General features: G+C 44.7%; 1 protein-coding gene across 5 annotated transcripts in view; it reads right to left on the bottom strand.

Annotated features, from left to right (window-relative positions):
- Positions 1–12,619, bottom strand: part of AKAP11 (A-kinase anchoring protein 11) — a 62,445-nt gene extending 49,826 nt beyond the window's left edge. For 4 of the 5 annotated variants that reach the window (XM_045287196.1, XM_045287198.1, XM_045287199.1 and 1 more), the window contains exons 1-2: positions 11,942–12,031; positions 164–273 (exon numbers count right to left, since the gene is read on the bottom strand). In XM_045287196.1, coding sequence (XP_045143131.1) covers positions 164–223 — 60 coding nt within the window. In that variant the 5' untranslated portion in view covers positions 224–273; positions 11,942–12,031. Of the gene's footprint in view, positions 1–163; positions 274–11,941; positions 12,032–12,532 lie in introns of those variants that run through there. The other variant, XM_045287197.1, reaches the window with a different exon arrangement.
- Positions 12,620–21,671: the final 9,052 nt, after the last annotated feature.

Below are 21,671 nucleotides of genomic sequence, written 5' to 3'. Positions count from 1 at the left end.
AGTACTGCTTTCTGACCTGCTTACCTTAGTCTTCTATGATGTTACTGATTTAAATAATGAGATGCACTGCAAAACAAGGACCTCGTAACCAGTTAACAAAACTTAAAGGAATGGTCAACATTCTCAGTAAAACTCTCACTAGAAGTAACCCCAGTGAACTTACTTTTCTGACCGATGCTTTCGTCTTCATGTGACTCTTTCTGAAAGTCTGAAAAGTCGCCATAACTCTATTGTAGCTGTTTATAATCAATGAAGAGTCAATCCACAGAACACCTGGGGGGGGGGCGTAAATAATAAAAGGAAATAATTCATTGATCTTAGTGATAAGGCAAGCATTATGTCCAAACATAATTTATTTAAATTCAGTCATTTAAAAAATGAGTTCAAAAGATGTATTTAGCAATTCAATATGAATAACTAGAAAGTCTGTAAGTAGACTAATGAGATTCCAGGTTATTATGAAAATGTACTTTTTCTGTTTCAAAATGAGGTAGTTTACTATATCTGCACATATTTAATCTCTCTACCTCTTTTTATTATAAAGTTTCAATATCTGAAAAACCTTTTAAATCTTAAAACAGACTATCACCAAAAGAAAAAAACACCCTAAAGTGACTTAGAAAGCTATAGACATTCTTATTCTTGAGAGTGCGTAGATGATAATAGGAAGTCTGTACATGCCAAATTGGATCAAGCGAACAAAAGCCAACTCCTTACATGGAAAGCTTAAGAACATACCAACGACTAGATTCGAAGAACATCCAAAGTGATTTATAATAGTATATACACACACGTCTTGGGATATTTTATTATAATGAAATTCTCTGGGACTTTGTAACAAGGTATCCTTAAAATACCTTTAAGCGCTACATCAACCCAGGGCATTAACCATTCAATATTCCTACTTAACCACAGTTAACACTGTCCAGTCACTCAAAAATCTACTTCTCCAGGCCCCGTATCAGATGCTATGGATACATGCGGGAAGTACAATGTAGGATAAAATAAGACAAAGGATGTAGTGGAAATCAAGATCGACTACTGTAAGATTCCTACCTGTGCAGGCAGTGAGATTATTTAAAGACCTCGAGAAGTTCAAGTTTTCTACTGTTAAATCTAAGGAATGCTGGTAGCACAGTGGTAAAAGTGCACAGCTGAAAGGTCAGCAGGTCGAACCCCCAACTGCTCCACAGGGTGGGACTACTGTGATTCAGGGGTTACCCAGGCTGATTTTTCTGAAGGCCTTTCTTCCGAGTCTGTGTGTCTAGAGGCTGCATGACACCTGACCAACATCATAGCATCACACACATCTCCTGGGGCAGACGGGTGACAGCTGTGCATAAGGTGCATAGGCTGGGAAATGAAACTGGTGGGTGGCCTACAGTAGCATGTATGGACCAGCAACACTCAACGCACACTCTCACCAAGGGCCTGAGTCACAGAAGCCGCTCAGATAAAACAAGGAAAAGTCCCTGCACTCAGGGAGCTTACATTCAGGAGGATCCAGTCTGCACCCACCAAAAGCCTTTTAATAACACTCATGTTTCTACTGCATTTAATGAGGCAGAAGGGGGAGACTCATCCAGGACATGAATCTTAGAGGAACACTGGGTGGCAAGGTTAACATCCTCAAATAAAAAATAGTTAGGGCCACCAGCCTGTTGACTGTGAGAAATTAACCCAGGGACGAACACTCAGTCAACTTTTTTTTTCTCAAGCATTCACAGATTAAACTAACTGCTCTCTCTACTGGATTGCCAGGTTGGGGCTCATTTCTTCTCACCCCTAATAAACCAAAACCAAAATGATGTGTAGGGCAGGTATATCTGCCCCTCTGAGTTTCTGAGACCCACTGTTTGCAAGAGCAGAAAGCCCCACCTGTCTACAGCTGGAGTGGCCGGTGGTTTCAAACTGCTGACCTTGCACTAGTAGCAGTGTGTAACACTATGCCACCAGCGCTCCAGACCCCGATGGATGCCGGTATATAAAGTAACTTAAGGGGTTGCTGCTTTGCAGGGAGTTGTGCTATCACCAATTCACACAAAGTGCAACACAACTTCAGAAAGAGTAGAGAGAATCTTGCAACTGTGCTTTCTACATGCGTGCTGTTATTATTTTCAAACTGTTTTATTGGCACATAATTTAAATATCAACGAACCAAATCATTCGATTGTTCAAACATATCAAACGGGAACTGTACCATCACCACCACATCCATACTGGGGCATTCCTTCCCCAGTTGATTTGCCTCCAAAGTGAGCTGTTCAATCACCATCAGCTCCAGTGCTCCCTCCCCCTTCCCAAAGTGACATTCTTAATGTTATATATTCAACCTCATTCTACAAGAGTATTTCTTGAAAAAAAATAAGCAAATATAAGTTCAGAATTTTGCCTCAGGAACTCCTCTGCCAGTGGCATGTGGGGCTCCCTACGGATTTCTGAAAAGGCACCGAAGCAGCAGCTCGTAATAACGCGGCTCTGCCCTAAAATAAGGGTGCAGGGATGCATGAACAGGCCCAAGGAGTGCCTTGCTGATGACACGGCACTTGGCGCACAGGACATTCTAGAGGCCTGCAGAGAACGACGCCTGACAGTATATGCGCAAGGCATACAACTGAAAAGCAGGAAAGGCAATGCTAAGGTTGCAAGTCTGGGGAGCTGCCAATTATGAGGTAACTGGAAGACAATATCCAATAGGATATCCAAAATGCCAGGAAAATGAAAGCTTTCACTTGGGTGGTCAGCGGCAGATGGGTTAATCTAGGAATCATCTGTGGGAACAGATCTTTTTTTTCCCCCAACAGTTTGTGGATACAGACCTTGAAGACTGATCCCAGAGGCAGGGAAAGAATAGGAAATCCAGAGAAAAAGAGAACTCGAGTACACAGGGCACGGCAAGAAAGGGCACTCTCAAAAGGAAGTAGAGATTCACAACGAATCCAGGGGATCGTGCCTGGCACCCAGTCAAGAACAGTGTTTTACATTTGGACCGGTCAGCACTAGATGCCTAAGCGCCTGGAGAACAAAAACAACACTTCCATCCCTGAGTACGTGAGAAGTCCGTTCCACAGTCCCTGCCACACAGAAAGTACTCAACAAACACAAGGAATGCCAAAAAGCACGCTACAAAAGCATGAAAGCCTTTCATCAACAAAAACATCAAGATGTGCAGCTACTGTTGCTCAACATATCCCCCATCTAGCTCTCCCCACTTCTGCAGGCAGTCTTGCCATCTCTGACCCTGCCCTGAAGACGTCTGTGCTCTCTGATGTTCACCACATGCAAACAGTGTGGGCATCACTAATGACCGTACACCATGTCCCTTCCAAGTCGCCACTGAGCACTGGGAACCAAAGCGAAAAAACTCTGAGGGGCAAGATCAGGATTGTAGGGTAGATGGGTGCGATGAAATGAAATTACTTGGCCTGGGCCTTCTATCCAGAGACTTTGTAACCCCCGCACAGTGACTGCAAATAATGTGCTGCCGTTCAACTGAGCCTAAAAATGAGTCTCCCCAGAAGCAGGAACAGAGGAATCAGATGACCAGCAAGAAACAAGAGCCACCAACAGAGCATGCGCCAGACCGGTGAGGAGTAGGTGGGAGATCCCCACCTGAAGTGGTGGAGGCAGCAGAGGTACCCGGGCCCGCAGCACCAGAACCAAGAGACAAGAGCTGAGAAGCAGTCCTGCAACTAAGGCAAGAGGCATGTGGGCTTCTTGGCCCATGGAATGAGGCAGAGGTTAAAGGACCATGTGGGTGAGAGGCCAAAGACTAGAGAGAGAGATGCCTGCTATCATGGTTCTGAAGAAGCCCTGTGGATGAGAAAACTCTATCCTTAACATTTCGTGACCTGTGAGTTTCCCTAAAATTCCATCATCCCAAGTACTGACTGTGAGTTGTGTGTGGCCACTGCAGTAAACTATCAAGCCCACCAGAGGAGAGTCGTGTCCTGGGAGGGACAGTTGGCGTGAGCATAGGGTAAAGGAAGCTTAGGGCAGAGGCATGGCTGACCCCAAACCCACAGCAATCACTGATGGGCAGACGTGGAGCTGGATTCTCCTTGTGTTTGGATAGCCAGAGGTTAGGCATGGTCCCCGGCCATTTCATCAGTGAGGCCAGGTTTCCCAGTGGGATTCCCGCAATACAGACCTGTTGGTCTAGAAGAATGGGCAGGTACGCTGAGAGGGAAAAACTCCTTGGCACGTTTCCTTGCCTTTTTCTCACCGATGTAATTTTCTCTTGAAACCTCTACATGAAAAGCGCCCATAATTATCCCATGTCCTTCTGGAAAATCTAACAAGGTTTGCTAGTTAGTTAGGAGCTATCAAGTCAGTTCTGACCCATAGCGACCCTATGCACAACAGAATAAAACACTGCCTAGTCCTGTGCCGTCCTCACATTTGCTCCTGCTCCTGAGTCCACTGTTGCAGCCACTGTGTCCACCCATCTCATGAGGGCCATCAAGACACCCCTGTGTGGGGGAGCAGGGAGGGAGGGGAAAAATGAGGACCTAATGCGGGGGGTTTAGGTGGAGAGAGAATGTTTTGAGAATGATGAGGGCAATGAATGTGCGGATGCGCTTTGCACAATTGATGTATGTATGGATTGTGATAAGAGTTGTATGAGCCCCTAATAAAATGATTTTTTTTTAAAGATAAGATTTTTTTGTTCTTTGATGCCTGATACCTGATCCTATGGACACCTCGTGATCACACAGGCTGGTGTGCTTTTTCCATGTGGGCTTTGTTCCTTCTGAGCTAGATGGCTGCTTTTTACCTTCAAGCCTTTAAGACCCCAGACGCTGTATCTTTTGATAGCTGGGCACCATCAGCTTTCTTCACCACATTTGCTTATGCACCTGCTTTGTCTTCAGCGATTATATCAGGAAGGTGAGCATCATGGAATGCTAGGTTGATAGAAAAGTGTTTTTGCGTTGAGGGAGTACTTGAGTTGAGGCTCAATGTCCATCTGCTACTTTAATACTAAACTTGTACATATATATACAGATGTATTCCCCATTGTCATGTATAAATAAATAGATAAGTAAATCCTGTAGGGCTCATCCGCCCTGGATTCCTGTTTATCATTGTGAATGAGGGGGAGTGCAGAGTTGAGACCCAAAGCCCATCTATAGGCAACTGGACATCTCCTTACAGAAGGGTCACAGGGAGGAGATGAACCAGTCAGGGTGTAGTACACCACAAATGAAACATACTACTTTCCTCTAGTTCTTTAATGCTTCTTCCCCACCCCACCCCACCCACTATCATGACCTCAATTCTACCTCACAAATCCGGCTAGACCAGACAATGTACACTGGTACAGATCAGAACTGGAAACACGGAATCCAGGACAGATAAACCCCTCAGGACCAATAATGAGAGTAGTGATACCAGGAGGGGAAGGAGAAGGTGGGGTGGAAAGGGGGAACAGATCACAATGATTTACATTTAACCCCCGCCCTGGGAGACAGACAACAGAAAAGTGGGTGATGGGAGACATCGAACAGTGTAAGACATGAAAAAATAATAATAATTTATAAATTATCAAGGGTTCGTGAGGAAGGGGTGGGAGGGAGGGAGGGGAAAAAATGAGGAGCTGATACCAAGAGCTCAAGTAGAAAGAAAATATTTTGAGAATGATTTTGGTAACAAATGTACAAATGTGCTTGACACAATGGATGGATGGATGGATGGATGGTGATGAGCTGTACAAGTCCCCAATAAAATGATTTTTTTTAAAAACCCTTTGTGATTAAAAAAAATTTTTTGCCATAACCTTATGAACTGATCACCCTGTCTGAAATTTCACTAGCCCAGTAGATCTCCTAAGAAACCACTGTTCTGATTGGTCCATGCTCACTGGCTTGTACTGGTAAATCTAAAACTTATCCTGAGTAACAATTTGTTCCATAAAATCATCTTCACTAACTTCATTAAAGTCTAATGGAAAAAAAGACCATCTCTTTGAGCTAGTAGATCTTCACACAATATTTTTTGTCACCCATTACGTCCAAAGTTTTCTAAGGCCAAGATGTCAACTGAATGTTAATAATTCAAAACTAGGTGAGATCTCAAGTTGTTATTGAACCAATAGTTAATTCTATGTGGTCCTCTTCCACCAGTTTCTAGACTTCAGCCAGTTTCTCCATTCTCTGAGGTTAATGATCATCCTCCTGGCTCATCTTTGAGGTCTGCCCAACCGTTCCTAAAGATGCTTGATCCATCTAAAAAACTGCTGTTTTATGGGGGGCAGCATTCCCATCCACTCGCTGCAAAGCGCTAATGTCCTGGGAAGAGGTCCACTTGAGTTGTTAAAACCTTGGTTATTAGCTGTGATCGCAAAAGCTTCCCCACCCCAACCCAAGTTACACACACAAAGTATCCTTTTTTTAAGGCACCCTAAGGAGACTAAGACAAGTATGTTCCTGAGAGAATCTGCATCCATCCACGGATCACAGAAACACATTTTGTTTGGAACAAATCCATTCATGTATGAACTAGATCCCTAGAAGCAACACTTTAACTTACCCTCCTAATAATATCAGACCCTTAGAGCGTCCAGCTGCCCACGGTGCACAGCTTAAGTGCTTTACAGAGATGAATCCATAATTCTCATAACAGCAGGCGCTGCTCTTAGAGCCAGTTTTACATATAAGGAAAATGAGGCACAAAAGGTTAAAATGGCAAGACCATTATAAACCCAGAACAAGTTCAACATAGGACTCAAAGCGCAGGTTATAAGTGCGCCCAAGGTGCCCATCCTTCCGCAGGCCCCGCTCCCTCTCTTAAAGAGCTACATGTGCCCAGTCTGGAAAGTGCCGCCCTGTATAATGTGTCATTCTCATCGTCCCTCATGCCTAGTCAGCTGAGACTCCTGCCCAAAGTCCAGCCAATCAGATATATCTGGAGATTTGTGAAGTCAAAGTGGATGTGGCTTTTGCAGCATGACAATCCAGAGTGACAGGAAGAGCCTTTACAGCAGTGGTTCTCAACCTTCCTAAGGCCACGACCCTTTCATACAGTGCCTCATGTGGTGGTGACCACCCCCCAACCATAATATTATTTTCGTTGCTACTTCATCACTGTAATTTTGCTACTGTTATGAATCAGATGACCCTTGTGAAGGGGTCGTTCGACCCCCACACGGGTCACGACCCACAGGTTGAGAACCGCTGCTTTACAGAGACCAGTCAGAAAAGAACTGGAACAGACAGGTGGTAGGCAGCCGCAACACAGGCCATGTTTCAGTTCCCTGAAAAAAATTGAAAGAGTAACTACTGCCCGATAATTTTCTGTTTCCCAGGACTCTCAGCTGGACATCAAGCAGAGTCTGAAGACAGGTTCTCTTACAGAAGCCAATTCAAACTGGCTGTAGTTCTCTGCTGCCAAATAATCCTCAAGCCACTAACAGAGGTCAAAGAAACAAAATGATATAAACCGCCTCTACCTCCCATCACCTGTCAGTCTCAGACCACGGAGACTTCTGTGTTGCTGAGATGCCAGAAACTTTATCACCTGGATTTCAAACACCAGCACGTTCACCTATGGCTGGCGGGTTTCAGCAGAGGATCTAGACTGAGAGAGACTAGGAAGAAAGGTCTGGTAATCTACCATCCCAAAATTTGTCAATTAAAACCCTCTGGAACACAACAGACATTATCTGATACAGGGCTGGAAGGTGAGCATCCTCAATTGGAAGGCCATTTCAATGCCCAGTGGCTTTAACAATGAGCTAGAACATACAAATGATACTAAAGATGGAGCAGGGTCAGGAAATGTTTCATTCTGCTATTCACTCATGGAGGCAATTACCCCCAAATGTTCATTTTTCCTTCATCAAGCTATACGTTTCAAGTGATTTTACCCCAGAATTTAAAAATACAATGAACTTTTGTATATAAGAAATAAACAGGAAAATTAAGACAATTGAATCTGTTGCATCTCTTTTAAACTGATCATGTATTTCCTGTGCCCTTCGCTCATGTTATCCATTTGTAAGCCTTTCACTCGGGCCTACGAGGAGCCCTGGTAGCTTCGTGGTAAAGGTCAGCAGTTCAAAACCACCCATACCCTCTGCAGGAGGAAGATGAGGCTGTCTGCTCCTGTGAAAATGTATACAGCCCCAGAAACCGTTTATCAGGTTACTATGAGTCAGAAAGAATTACTTCAATGGTGGTGGGTTTGACTCAAGCCTAGCTAAGCTCAGATCTCTTATTAACTTATCCCAAATGCTCATTTCCTCCAAGTGGTTAAATGGTTGTTTTATTACTAAGATGCAGTCCCTTAGACTGAAAATAATAGTAAATTTGTTTACCAAAGTAATTAAATAGTTATCTCAATAACTTTTCCAAGGAAAGACAAAGCCACAAAGTTTGAAGATAGTTTTTTATACTGTCTTTCCTTTGAAAAGTAATTGAGGTAACTGTCTCTTGGCAAACAGATTTTAAATACCATAAAAAAAAAACCAAATTATTTTTTCTCATGGCATCACTTTACCAATAGGAAATGTGACAAACCTGTCTAATCTAGACTGGATTTTTCCTTTTTTCCTGCTCTTACTGCCATGGGGCTGATGCTGACTCATAGCGACTTGGTGGTAGAACTGCTCTGTGGGTTTTTGCAACTGTAACTCTTTACAGGAGTTAGAAAACCCTGTCTTTCTCCTGGGGAGCGGCTCGTGGTTTCAACCACTGAGCCTGCAGTTAGCAGCCCAACACAACGTCAGCAGTGCCCCAGCTCAACGTCAGCAGTGCCCCAGCTCAACGTCAGCAGTGCCCCAGCTTACAAAAAACAGTTGCTAAAATTTTCACATTTTCTCCAAGTTTGGCTAGAACTCCTCTGCCTATTCACAACGGGAAAATCCTCTCAAAGTGATCTAGATAATCCAAATTGGTTTGATTTCAATTTCTAGAGAATAAGCTCCTTGAAGTAAAGGAGGAAAGGGGGGTGAATGAATGGATAGCTAAATCCAAGGAGCTTCTAAATGTTTGTGGGGAAAATAAAAAGATAAAAAATAGTGTATTTCCATGCACTTTTTAAAGCCGTGTGTGTGCATCTGTGAAAGTAAGTCACAGGTATTGCTACAAAATCCGAGCAAGCGTTATTAAGCAAAGACAGTACAGCAGAAGCAGCTGTTCCTCGATGCCTCCGTCGTCTAGATCTCCACACAGGTGGAAGTGGTGCTCCCACCGCTCTTCCCCACTGATGTCTGCCCCTCAATCTACACCACATCCAAACAGCAGCTTGGACACCCTTGGGAAACTCAAACTGTGCTCCTCTGAGATGTGCTGGAGTCTGAAGGGGCAAGACCGGGGCTATGGTTCCCATGAAATTCTCTTAGGGCATTCCTGGCTACCCTTGAAGAATGAGCAAGTACACTGTCATGATAGGAGTAGGGGTGGGGGTGGGGGGTGGGATCTCAGCTGAACTTTCCTGGTCTTTTTCTCACCAAAGCAACTGTGCATTTGCTTCATAAGCCTCTATGATCGCTCTGTATTCTTTGAGGATAATCTATCAAGATTGTCCCTCCAAAAGCCCCCTAAACCAGTTATCCTCACCTTCTGTGCTAACCTCTCTGCCTTGAATTTAACCCAGCAGTTTCCCTGGGCTGAAAGGGTACCTCTTGTGAAGGAAGGCAAGCTAACCAGAGAAAAACATACCGCTGAGAGCACTTGTCTGCAACCATCCACTGGCCCCAGAGACAAGTTTAAACCATGAGGTTTGGAAGGGACCCACACATGTAGAACTAGAGCCCTATCTAATAGTGTTGTTTTCCGACTTACAGTGGTTTATTTACACAAAAGCCTTCTTCCAGCTTCTAGAGGCAGAAGACTTTATTTCTCTAGCTTCTGAGCTTCCCCTCGAAGTTCACAGAACTAATTTCTCACTGGGGTTTTGGGTCTTAAACAAGTGCTATATCCTGAGAAAGAACACTGGCCTGGGAGTATACTGCTACTTCCTTAGCAACAGTGCAGTTAAAACTACTGCAGATTTTGAAGAGTACACTGGACATTAGTTAGTAGTTCAGCTTGGGGACTTACTTCTAATAACCCCTTAAACTCTTCTTCTCGACCTTTTAACTTGTACTAAGAATACAAAAAAATAATAATAAAACCAAATTCACAGCCATCGAGTCATTCTGATTCATAGTGGCCTGCAGGGCAGAGTAAAACTGCCCCTTTGGCTTTCCAAGGCTTGAAATCATCACTGGTGCAGCTTTACCTTTCTCCTGCAGAGCAGCCAGTGGGTTCACACTGACTGCCAAGTTTAAATACGTTTTGTTTAGAATGAAACCATGTAAAACTGGGACCCTGGGAGCAAAACTGTCTGACGTACTGGTGGGTTCAAACCTCTGACCTCATGATTACCAGCTCAATACCCAGCCCACTACACCACCAAGGGGGTTCCAAAAAGTTCATGGGAAAAAAATCATCATCCTTTAATTCCATTTTTCAATGAGCTTTTTGAAGCCCCCTAGCTTATGTAACAAAGCATCTACTTCAGTATTTTTTCATTGTCGTGACAATAATTACACACACCATGGTGTTCAAGCATTACCACTACCTGATCCCAAAATTGTTCATACACTCCGATCCTTCATAAATTACCCACACCTGCAATTAATCATGAAATTCACTGTCAATTCTGAAGTCGCACTTTTTGCCTCAAGGAACATTTATGAGTAACCAGTGCACTATTTGTCTTCATGTGACATGTACTAAGAAAAGCTCATTATGCCATCTTAATGGATGCCAATCATGTTGGCACTAAGTGTCTATGTACTCAACATCATAAACAGGGCAGTAAAACAAAATCATCTTTGCATTACTGAGGATCCTGTATCTTCCGAGTACTTAGTATTTTCCCATAATTTTCAGACCTAACAAAACCCGCTGCGTTGATGGCTCACTTAACATTCCTAACAAGGTGGAAAGAAGCTAAGAAAAAATTAAGTATTCTGCAAGGGATACTGAAGCTGAAAAGAGAACCCCAGTTTTTAACTCCAGTTTGCACGAGGGCCATTGGAGAGGGATCCTCAGTAGTATTTCTCATTCTCAATTTTTTTTAAACATTTTAGGCTAAACCATTTCCAGTTTAATAAGATTTTATCAAGATCAATCATTGGTCCTGGTCAACTATTGTTAATGTCATTTTACCAACGTCACCCAGAGCAAATCTCCATGTTTTTATAAAGCAGCTTAGACGTGTGGCATCTAATAGGATACCCAAACCACTTGGAATGTTGGGTCAACCCACACCCAGTCACGGAGTCTGACGTTCCATGGTGAACTGCCCCCTTACAGCGACCCTTTAGGGCGGAGAAGTGTCCCTTACGGTTTCCAAGGCTGCAGATCTTTGCAGACGGGTGCAGATTGTCACATCTTTATCCGAAAGAGTGGCTAGTGGGTTCAACTGCCACCTTTCCGTTAGCAGAGGCGTGCTGAACCACTGCGACATCAGGGAGACTAACAGTTTAGCTGAGAATTTTACAACAAATCCAAATATCGATTATCTAAAGAGCTGCCTGACATAAGACTTGGGTTGTGACTAGTTGCAATGCTTGCTGACAGTGAGGATGCCGTTTGCGGGCAAAGTGCAATGTCCTCCTCGTACCAGGAACACAAACCTGCACATTCAGGGAGCACCCGGCTCTGAGGCCATCAAAGGGGCAGAAACGGAACCTGTCACCCAAAGCCGAGCTTGTGGGACTCCAGGTACGTCGGGTCACGGCGCCTAGGACCCCTCACGACCCGAGCTTTGGGCTCCCCATCCGCCCGCTCCTCCCACAGACGCAGCCCTCCTGCTGCCCCAACCCGGAGCCCGGCGGAGGGACTGGGGCGCCCAAGCGGAGACGCCAGAGCCCACCTCGGCCCCACACATCACCGCCTCCCCCGCCAACGTGCTGCTTACGCCGCGGTGGGGTCCGGCTCCGGCTCACCTGGGGGCCGCAATCTCCGCAGCTCGCAGGCATGTCACCGGTCCGCAACAACCAGCCGCGCGGGCGGGGCGAGCAGCCAGCGGCCCTCCCGCACCAGCCCCCGGCCCTCCCCCCTCCCCCCCCTGGGCCCTCCCCCGGCCCGGCCCACCCCCTCGGCTTCCGCCGCCGCCTCAGCTCCAGCCCGCGACACAGCCTCGTCCCCACGCCTCCCACTCACTCTCGCGAGAGGACGCTCCGCCTCTCGCGAGAGCAACCGGAGCCAAGCCCGCGCAAAAGTGGGTGGGCTTTAGAGAAGGAAAGAAGCCACACGGAAAAGCCTTCCCACGTGCTGGAGCACCCCGAGCGGACCGGCCCCACCAACCACGTGATGCCTCGACGTCCTCCCCATTGGCCAGAACCCGGGCGGCCGTGGGCGCTTTAACTCGAGGCTGACCTACGAACCCCGGCGGACGTCTTGCGCGCTTCCTGGTCCGTTACCTTGGAAACGGTTTAACCCTTTCCTCTGGCAAAATAACCAGGCTTGGGCTCACTACGCAGGTCGGGACTCAACCCCCATTTCTCTCCCTTTGACCGCCCCCCCCCCGGTCTTACCACCTGAGGCCAGTTGGAATTTTGTACCCCTCAAGGCCAGCTTAGTCTTCTTCGGAAGCTCCGGGTCCTTCCCAAATCCGCAGCCCCACCAGATCTGACGGCCCTAGGAAGGCCCATCCTTTGGGGGGGAGGGGAAGGATGGCTCCGCCCCTTCTCCCTGCTTCTCCGGGAGGACCACTCACAGCACACCGGCCCCCTCCGCCCTATCCGAACTGCATAATTAGCATCCAGGGTTCCCCGGCCCTAGCGCTCACCCCTTCCGTTCGTGGTATCGAAAGTGGGAAGTGAAGCCTTGATCTCGGAGAAGCCATTCCCGAGATGGAATACGCTGAGCCTTTCCCCCCAAAATCGGAAGGCCCAGTCAAGTTACACAGTCTAGGGCACTGTTCAAGGGCGAAGTTTTAAATACCAGATAAAATGACAAAGACGTGTTAAGTGTGGCTTCATTCACTGAGTCAAATCTTGCCCAGTTGGAAGGACTGGGTCAGGAGAGACACATTCATAATGCGCATTCGTTTCCTCCATAAGTTTTTGTTGCGCTACTTGATGTTAAAAGCACTACTCTAGGCTGTCTGTCAACCATCCATGAAGACAGTGCAGGTGCCCGTGAGTGTATCTGGGAGACAAGGGTGTGAATACATTTGAGTGATGAGCTGTAGGTGAAGAAATTTGGTGATGTGAAGGTGCCTGTGATTGGATGACTATTTCTGGGAGGGTCCTTTGGAGGAGACATTTAAGCAGCTATTTGAATAGCAAATGGACTTGGGGCCTATTCTAATTTATTAAAAGGAGAAAAGAAAATTAGAATGTAAGCGGAAATGAGCTTGGAGAGGTAAAGATTAAATATGGAGCAGATCCTGTAGGGCTAAGAGAGGAATTGGAGTTTATCTAATGCAGTAGAACACCCTGGACGATTTTTAATTAGGCGAGAGAGACATGTGGTTTACTTTGGGGGTTTGTTTTTGTTTCTTCGGAAAGGGGGGCGGGGTGGCAGGGTGTTTTGTTTTTTAATTCTTCCGTGCAGAGAATGGCCCTCAAGGAGGCCAGAGCAAAGGTGATTTAAGAGAATTGAAGTCCAAGGAAGAAGAGCATCCTGAGACTTAATTTCCAAGACCTTGACATTCCTTTCCTAAACTCTTTTAGGTCAGAGCCTTATCGCTGCTTTTGTTAAAAACACTTGGCTAAATCATTACATATTACTGTAGAGCCACTGTAAAGAGGAAGCAATTCCACCAGTGGACTTGGTTTGTGGTTTTGGTGGCACAGTGGTTAAGCACCTGCTGCTAACAGAAAGCTCAGCCCACCAGCCACTCACTGGAGATGTGGCAGTCAGCATCAATAATGATTGGAGCCTTCAAAACACTGGGGGGAAGCTCTACTCTGCTCTACCAGATTTCTGTGGGTCAGAATTAATGGTAAAGAGATTTGGGTTTGTTTGGGCACTGTTATTTAATTACAATAAAAAGTCAAAGTCACTGTCACCAAGTCAATTTTGACCCATAATGATCCCCGAGGAGTAGGTAGAACTGTCCTGTGGGTTCCCAAGACACTCCTCATGGGAATAGAAAGCCACTTTCTTTCTCAGAGTGGCTGGTAGTTTTGAACTGCTGACCTTGAAGTTAGCAGGCCAACACATAAACACTACACCACCAGGCACCTATTATTTCATTGCAATAGACAAGATAAATAGGAAATGAAGGGCCACCTTTTTCCACTGACAGTTAATCCACAAAGATAACCACCTCTTCTGCCTCTACTTAAAATCAGTTCTGAGGAAAAAAGGAATACAAAGAGAGTTGGGATGTAATCAATTAATTGTTCCAAAGAGTAAGATTTGATAGATTGAGACAGAAGGCTGGAAAATCATGAGGGGGTTTCACTAGAGGGCAGGAATCCAGAACCGAAAGGTCCAACTCCAGGCCTGTCATTAGTGACTCAACTAAATCAAGATAGCTATCACCAGGTCTCAACTTCCACATGCATAAAACATGGCGATTTAACTATCGACATGCAGCATTGGTAAGCCTGAATTACACTTAGGCATGCACACAGCAAGTAGGACAGGAACAGGCAAAAGGAAATGAACTGAATATATTAAAACACAAGCCAAGTGAAATTTGATAGGCATTGATAGGCATATCCCCACACCAGCTGAGGGACTAGCAAGCAGATGAACAGAGATCCCAGGCATACTTTCCTCAGCAACCCTGGCCTTCTTAGAGTGTGAAAACAGAAGACTGGCCACCTGCTCAACCTCCCAGTCGCTGGCTCCCAATCAGGGTTTAAAAAGCAGACAGATATTAAGAAGAAGCACTCTGTTAAAGTTTGGATAACACCTTCATTTTAATGAAACCAGTATTTCAACAAACATGATAGGGTCCCTTATTAAAAAGCAAAATCATTTTTGTAAGATAGTATTTTAACCAATTAAGACCACCCTTTTATAGTATTAGCCGAGCACTTCCGCGTCTTCCACAGCCCTCACAGTGAAGAACTAGAACAGCTGCTTGGTACCGGGATTTAGATGAAGAGCGGACTCCACTCGGCCACGCAAACTATTAGTAGAGCCAGAACTCCTCACAGCTCACTCCAGCCAGACAAGCATGCATCTCGCTCTGTAATGTTTTGAAATACAACAAATAAGATAAAATGAGAAGTTCTAGATGATGCATTGGGCTGTTCACCACAAAGTCAGCAGTTCGAAACCACCAGCTGCTCTTCGGGAAAAAGAGAAGGCATTCAACTTCCATGAAGAGTTAGTCTCTGAACCATAACGGGCAATTTTCTACTCTGTCTTACAGACAGACTCTCAATGAGTTGGAATCTGCTCAAAGGCAGTGAGCTATATTTATAGATGGCCTTGGCTCTGTTTGTTTTTTCTTTACAAAATAAGCAAACAGAAAAGCTTTAGAGAGAGATAATTCAATGCCATGCAATTCAGCTCTTATTTCAAGTGTAAAAGTCCACCATTTTGAGTATAATCTGCTCGGCTGTAAAAATTAATTTAATGAAGGAGAAAGCACATGCTGCAGAAACAATGCCTTGAGCGGAGCATAGCAGACCTGGGAGGGAGCGTGGCGGGCAATGTGACCTGTGGGAGAACACGGGAGACCTGTACAGTCTATGCCCTTGACCAGATCACAAATTTCCTTCTAAAAGACCAAGTTCAACTGGTCTGAAAGACATGCACGGCGCGGACACTCGTAACCATTCCAGAAAAACCCACCAAAATCACTGCCGTCAAGTCAGTGATGACTCACAGTGAGCCTATAGAACGGGGTAGAACTGTTCCTAGGTGTCCTAGGCTGTAACATCTTTCTCCAGTGGGGAAACTGGTGGTTTCCAACGGCTGCCCTTGCAATTAGCAGCCCAACGCTTAACCACTCCGCCTAAATGGCAGTTCCAGCACTAACACAGGATTTGAATGAAGAATATAGGAGTTGTGCACATGCCCAATTAGTTATGCTAAGTATGCCAGACACCCTTGCAATGGACTCCATTTCGAGTTGTCTGGCTCCAACTTGCCCCTCTGCTGTGCATGCACCTACTAAAAAAGGGGACCAGGAAAGAGCTCATAAAATCCACATGACTGCCCACACCAGAAGCCTGGCCCCATGAAACACATGCCAAATGTTGATTGAGATAACAACTCCATAAAACCAGTTGACATTGTAAGGTCAAGGAGAGCCTGCTACTATTGGTGTTTCCCGGTAGCTCTCTGCTGCGGGCCTCTGTCAACAGGTGCCCGGGAATTGGCCTAGAACCCTATGCACAGTCCTGCACCACCTCACAATTGTTATGTTTGAGCCCACGGTTGCAGCCATTGTGTCGATCCAGCTGGTTGAAGGCCTTCTTCTTTTTCACTGCCCCACATGATGTCCCTTTCCAGGGACTGTCCTCTCCTGATAACTTGTCCAAAATACATAAGTAGTCAGTCTCTCCATCGTTGCCTCTAAGGAGCATTCTGGTGGTACTCCTTTAAGACACATTTGTTTCTTCTTTTGACCATGGTGCTTTCAATATTCTTCACCAGCACCTTAGTCCAAATGCATCCATTGTTCTCTAATCTAATAAATGCCTTAATAGAGGCTGGCACCCCAGACTCGTGGATGTCTTTCCTCTGAGGGACCCTGCAATGGGGAGCAACTGGTCTGTAGTGAGGGTGAGTGGCCACCAAAACCTTTGGTTTCAATTCCTAGCTAATGGCTCAGCCCCCTCCTGACTGGGCCTTATTGGAGAAAGAACTAAAGTTGTCTCAAAGTGCTGTTTCTCTCTTTTATTTCCTCCATTTCCTTTTTTGTTGATGACTTTGATTAATTCTTGCGTTCACAGATTCAGATCCTTTATAGTTGTCATGAGGTTTCTGTCTGAGATCTTTGAGTTTCCCTGTGCATTGTCAGGTTCAAGTCCTGTGTGGTTTCAACAAGGCTCACATCTTCCATCATTTGATCTCTTGACTGCTGCTTCCATGGGCATAGATTCTGGATCCAAGCAAGATGAAATCCTTGACAACGTCAATCTCTTTTCCATTTATTGTGATGTTAACTATTGATCCATTGTGGTGAGGATTTTGGTTTTCTTCACATTGAGTTGTAATCCATTCTGGGCTACAATTCTGGATCTTCATAAGCAAGTGCTACAAGTCCTCCCCACTTGCAGCAAGCAAGGTGGTGACTTCTTCATACCGAAGGTTGTTTATAGACCTCCGTCTAATTCTGATGAAGTCTTCTTCAGATAGTCCAGGATCTCAGGGTATTTGCTCAGCATACAGATTGAAGAAGTATGGTAAAAAGATACAACCTTAACACACACCTTCCTAGATTTTAAACCGTGGGGTATTCCTTTGTTCTGTTTGCACAACTGCCTCCATGAACAGATTTCACATGAGCACAAGGAAATGTTATGGAATTTCTGTTCTACTCAAAATTCTCCATAATTTGTTATGATTCACACAGTAAAATGCTTTTTCATAGTCAGTAAAACATAAGTAGATATCTTTACAGTATTTTCTGATTTGAGCCAAGATCCATCTGACATCAGCAAAGGTATCCCTTGTTCTACACCCTCTTAGGAATCGGACCTAAATTTCTGCCAGCTCCGGTGTTGAATCGTCTTCAGCAACATTTTACTTACATGTGATATTAATGATAGTGTTCTGTAATGTACACATTCTGTTGGCTCACCTTTCCTTGGAATGGATCTCTTCCAGTCAATTGGCCAAGCAGCTGTCTTCCAGATTTCTTGACATAGACAAGTATTTCCATTGCTTTATCAACTTGTTGACACATTTCAGTTGGTATTCCATCAATTCTTAGCATCTTGTTTCTGCCTAATGCCTTCAATGTAGCTTAGATCTCTTCCCTCAGTAGCATTGGTTCTTGACCACACGTTACCTCTTGCAATGGCTGGATGTTAACTAGTTCTTTTTGATGTAATGACCCTGTGCATTCATTCCATCTTGATGTCTCCTGCATCATTCACTGTTTTGCCCATAGAATCTTTCAATATTTCATATGAATGGAATAAATGGATCACAATCATTTTGTTAGCAGCCGAGCACCACCAGTACTCCTTAACCAAACCAAAAATACTCACTGCCTTTGAGTCTACTCAAACTCATAGTGAGCCCATACAGGATTTCTGAAAGTATAAACCTTTATGGACACAGACAGCCTCATTTTTACCCCCTCAGAGCTGCCAGTGGGTTTGAACCACCAACTTTGAGGTTAGCAACACAATGTCTAACTCATAGCACAATCTGGGCTCCTTATAAAACATTACACTTATCTGTTTACAAAACTCCCCTAGCAAATTGACTTTGCTCTGGATTTGGCCATTTTACCCATTTGAAGCATACTGACCCTCTCCCCAGAGGATTGGCACATCTCTTCATCTGACTGCTCACCACCACCCGTGCCCCACCCATACCCACCCTGCCTCTGCTTAAACTCTTCAGTGATTTTTGGATCTCCCCATGTGCTGCCTTTTCCCTCTGCTCTCATAACATTCTCAATCTGCCCGTCCTTTCATTTCCTCAAAACTGGGCCAGCCCCTTCCTGCCTCAGAGCTTTCCCATAAACAGCGCCTTCACAAACCCAAATCTCAAATATAATTTAAGGAGAGCATTCATTAAGTCTAAACAAATCTCAAGGAGAATATTTATGAAGTCAAAAACACATCATCCAGATGAAGGAGACCATCCACTCAAGGTATTAATTGTATGCAACCATCTACAGAGAGCTGTGACTTAAATAGAAGCGGGGAGAGCGAAGAAGCTGTTACAGTTGCAGGCAGGACTTGGAAAGCAGTGGACAGACATGGAGCCTGTTGGACAATAGGCCAGACAAACTAATTTACATGACTGGTTCAGAGCCCTCTGACCAACGCGGTCCAGGTATGACTTGTGACCATGCAACCCTGCTACCTCAATTTCCATTAAGGGCACATCCAGGCAAGTCCCCAAGGGCTAGGGGACTGTTTAGGAGAGTGGTAGTAACCCACTGTCTAATCCACACGGCCATTTATGCAACTGGTAAAATGGTCACAAAGAATCTAATAGCGTCTACATGGAGACTCAAAATGAATGTTGAGATTTCACTGTAGCTATAGTGTTTTCACTGAGAATTTAAACTCTAGTGCACTGGCCTCCCATCTTAGCCTGTCAATACCACAAACCCCTCAGCTTTCAGCTCGACTTCTTTCCACAGGACTCTGGTCCTAAGCCCCCAGACTCAGAATGCTTTCTCGTATCTAGGACTCTACATTTTCTGTTCAAAGTATCACAACTTCATATTTGGCTTTGTATAGTTGTTTAGTTCATGTCCGTCTCCTTCCTCCGTGAGACTGTGCATTCCACTAGCTGGAATAACCTCTCTTTTGCTTATCAGGCACAGAGTGGGTGTTCATTGTCCACTTAGAAAATAACGAAGGGATGCAGTCAGGAAGATGCCTCAGTGGGCTCTCAAGCTGTCATCTTCAGCTCTCCCAATCCCAGGGTGCCGTGAATCAGACCCGTTGACTTCCACTATCACCCTGTCCTCCAGACGCCCTTATCCGTAATGAGATGGAGAGGAAACTTTCCTTTCCTTTTGTTTTTTTTAATCATTTTACTAGGGGCTCATACAACTCTTATCACAATCCATACACACATCAATTGTGTAAAGCACATTAGTACATTCATTACCCTCATCATTCTCAAAATATTTGCTCTCCACCTAAGCCCCTGGCATCAGCTCCTTCTCCACTGCCCCCTCCCTCATGAACCCTTGATAATTTATAAATTATTATTTTGTCATTTCTTGCCCTATCCGACGTCTTCCCTCACCCACTCTTCCATTGTCCATCCCCCCCAAAATGCAAAAGGGGTATAGGGAAAAAGCTACTGTATATAAACATTCCTGGGGTGAGGACCAGGTAGTATGGCAGGGACCAGACCAAATCCAGGGATACATATGGTTTTGGGGTTTTTTTTAAGTCTGCTTTTGTTAAAACATAATATGTAAGCCAAGTTGTGTTGAAATGAACAATGTTACATCCAACCTTTTTTGTATATGTTAGATTAAACAAGGCGCTTGTAAAAGAGTTGTTACTGGGTAGCTTCAGGACAATTCTGACTCATGCTGACACCATAGCACAGATCCTATAGGACCTGACCCTTAAGGTTTCTAAGGGTATAGATTGCCCACTGTTGGGTTTGAACCAGCAGCCTCCCAATTAACAGCCAAGTGCATAACCACTGTGCCACCAAAATGCCTAAGGAAAGAATTACATTTATAATGAAGTCTTTTTTGCAAGTTAAATGCTATCAGCTTTTAGTGAAAATGAAGGTGAGTCTAATTTCATTATCAGATAATAGATAATAAAAATAATTTTAGTGAACTACTTGCAAGAGTTCTATTTGTGGGCACAAATAAATTCCAAAGAAAGATGATTCACCAGAATATGGAAATTATCAAGCAATATCATTAGATATCACACACGAGTAAAATTTTGCTGAAGATCATTCTAAATAGTTGCAGCAGTAGATTGACAGGCCTGCTAGAAATTTAAGCCAGATGCAAAAGAAAGTATGGATTGAGAAATATCATTGTTGATATCATATAGATCTTGGTTGAAAGCAGAGAATACCAGAAAGATGTTTACTTGTGTTTTATTGACTGTTTATATCATAACAGCTATGGATGACATTGTGCATTATGGGAATTCCAGAATGCTTGCCTGTACTCCTGTAGAATCTGAACACAGACTAAGAGGCAATTATTTAGATAGAGCAAGGAAATGCTGGGTGATTAAAATCAGGAAAGGTGTGAGTTTTGTACCAGCATCAATCTGTGTGCTGGGCAAACAAGGTGATAAGCTGGACTCCACAAAGAAGAAGATGGTATCAGGACTGAAGAAGACTGATGAACAACTTTGGGTATGCAGATGAAACAACTGCCCTGGCTCAGGGGGCTCCACTATTCTGGGACTGACACTACCGTAGCTAACAGTATATGCTTTCCATTCCTAAGGCTCTTCAGTAGCATTTTGATAAACATTGTAAGCCAAATCTATGCTATGCTCAGGGGGTTCGATGACAAGGCCTATCCCATACTTAGCATGGGCTGTGTGCTCTTGGCCATGGAAGCCCAAGTCTGCATGGTAGTGAAGGTTACGGAGGGGAGCCAGTGGTGTTCCAAAAAGCAGGGCAAAGAATGCATCTGTGCTCAGTTAGTCTAAGGGAAACAACAGCAAAAACAAACCCACTGCTTTCGAGTAATTCTGACACATAGACCCTGTAGGACAGAGTAGAGTTGCCCCCTGTGAGTTCCCAAGGAGCAAATATTTATGTGATCAGAGATCCTCATCTTTCTCTCTCAGAGTGACAAGGTGAATTCAAGCAGCTGAATTTTCAATTAGCAGCCCAAAGTGTAATCCACCCTGCTACCCAGGGCTGCCTTAGAGAGTGCCTGGGAAAGCCTTACATACTTGCACGGGGCCATTCTTATAACCAATTTCTAGCAATGGCATGTCAGCACTGACATTTTAGTATTTTCTGGAAATGTAAGAGTCCCTGGAGGCTAACAGCAAACAGTTATGCAAAAAACTACTGGCCCAAAAGTTGGCAGTTCAAACCCACCCAAAGCTACGTCAGAAGACA

Source organism: Echinops telfairi, unplaced genomic scaffold (assembly GCF_000313985.2).
Source record: "Echinops telfairi isolate 266 unplaced genomic scaffold, ASM31398v2 ScPeMD7_11;HRSCAF=52, whole genome shotgun sequence".
Lineage (NCBI taxonomy): Eukaryota > Metazoa > Chordata > Mammalia > Afrosoricida > Tenrecidae > Echinops > Echinops telfairi.
The sequence above is the reverse complement of the archived record's forward strand: the minus strand, read 5'-3'. Positions and strand labels throughout refer to the sequence as shown.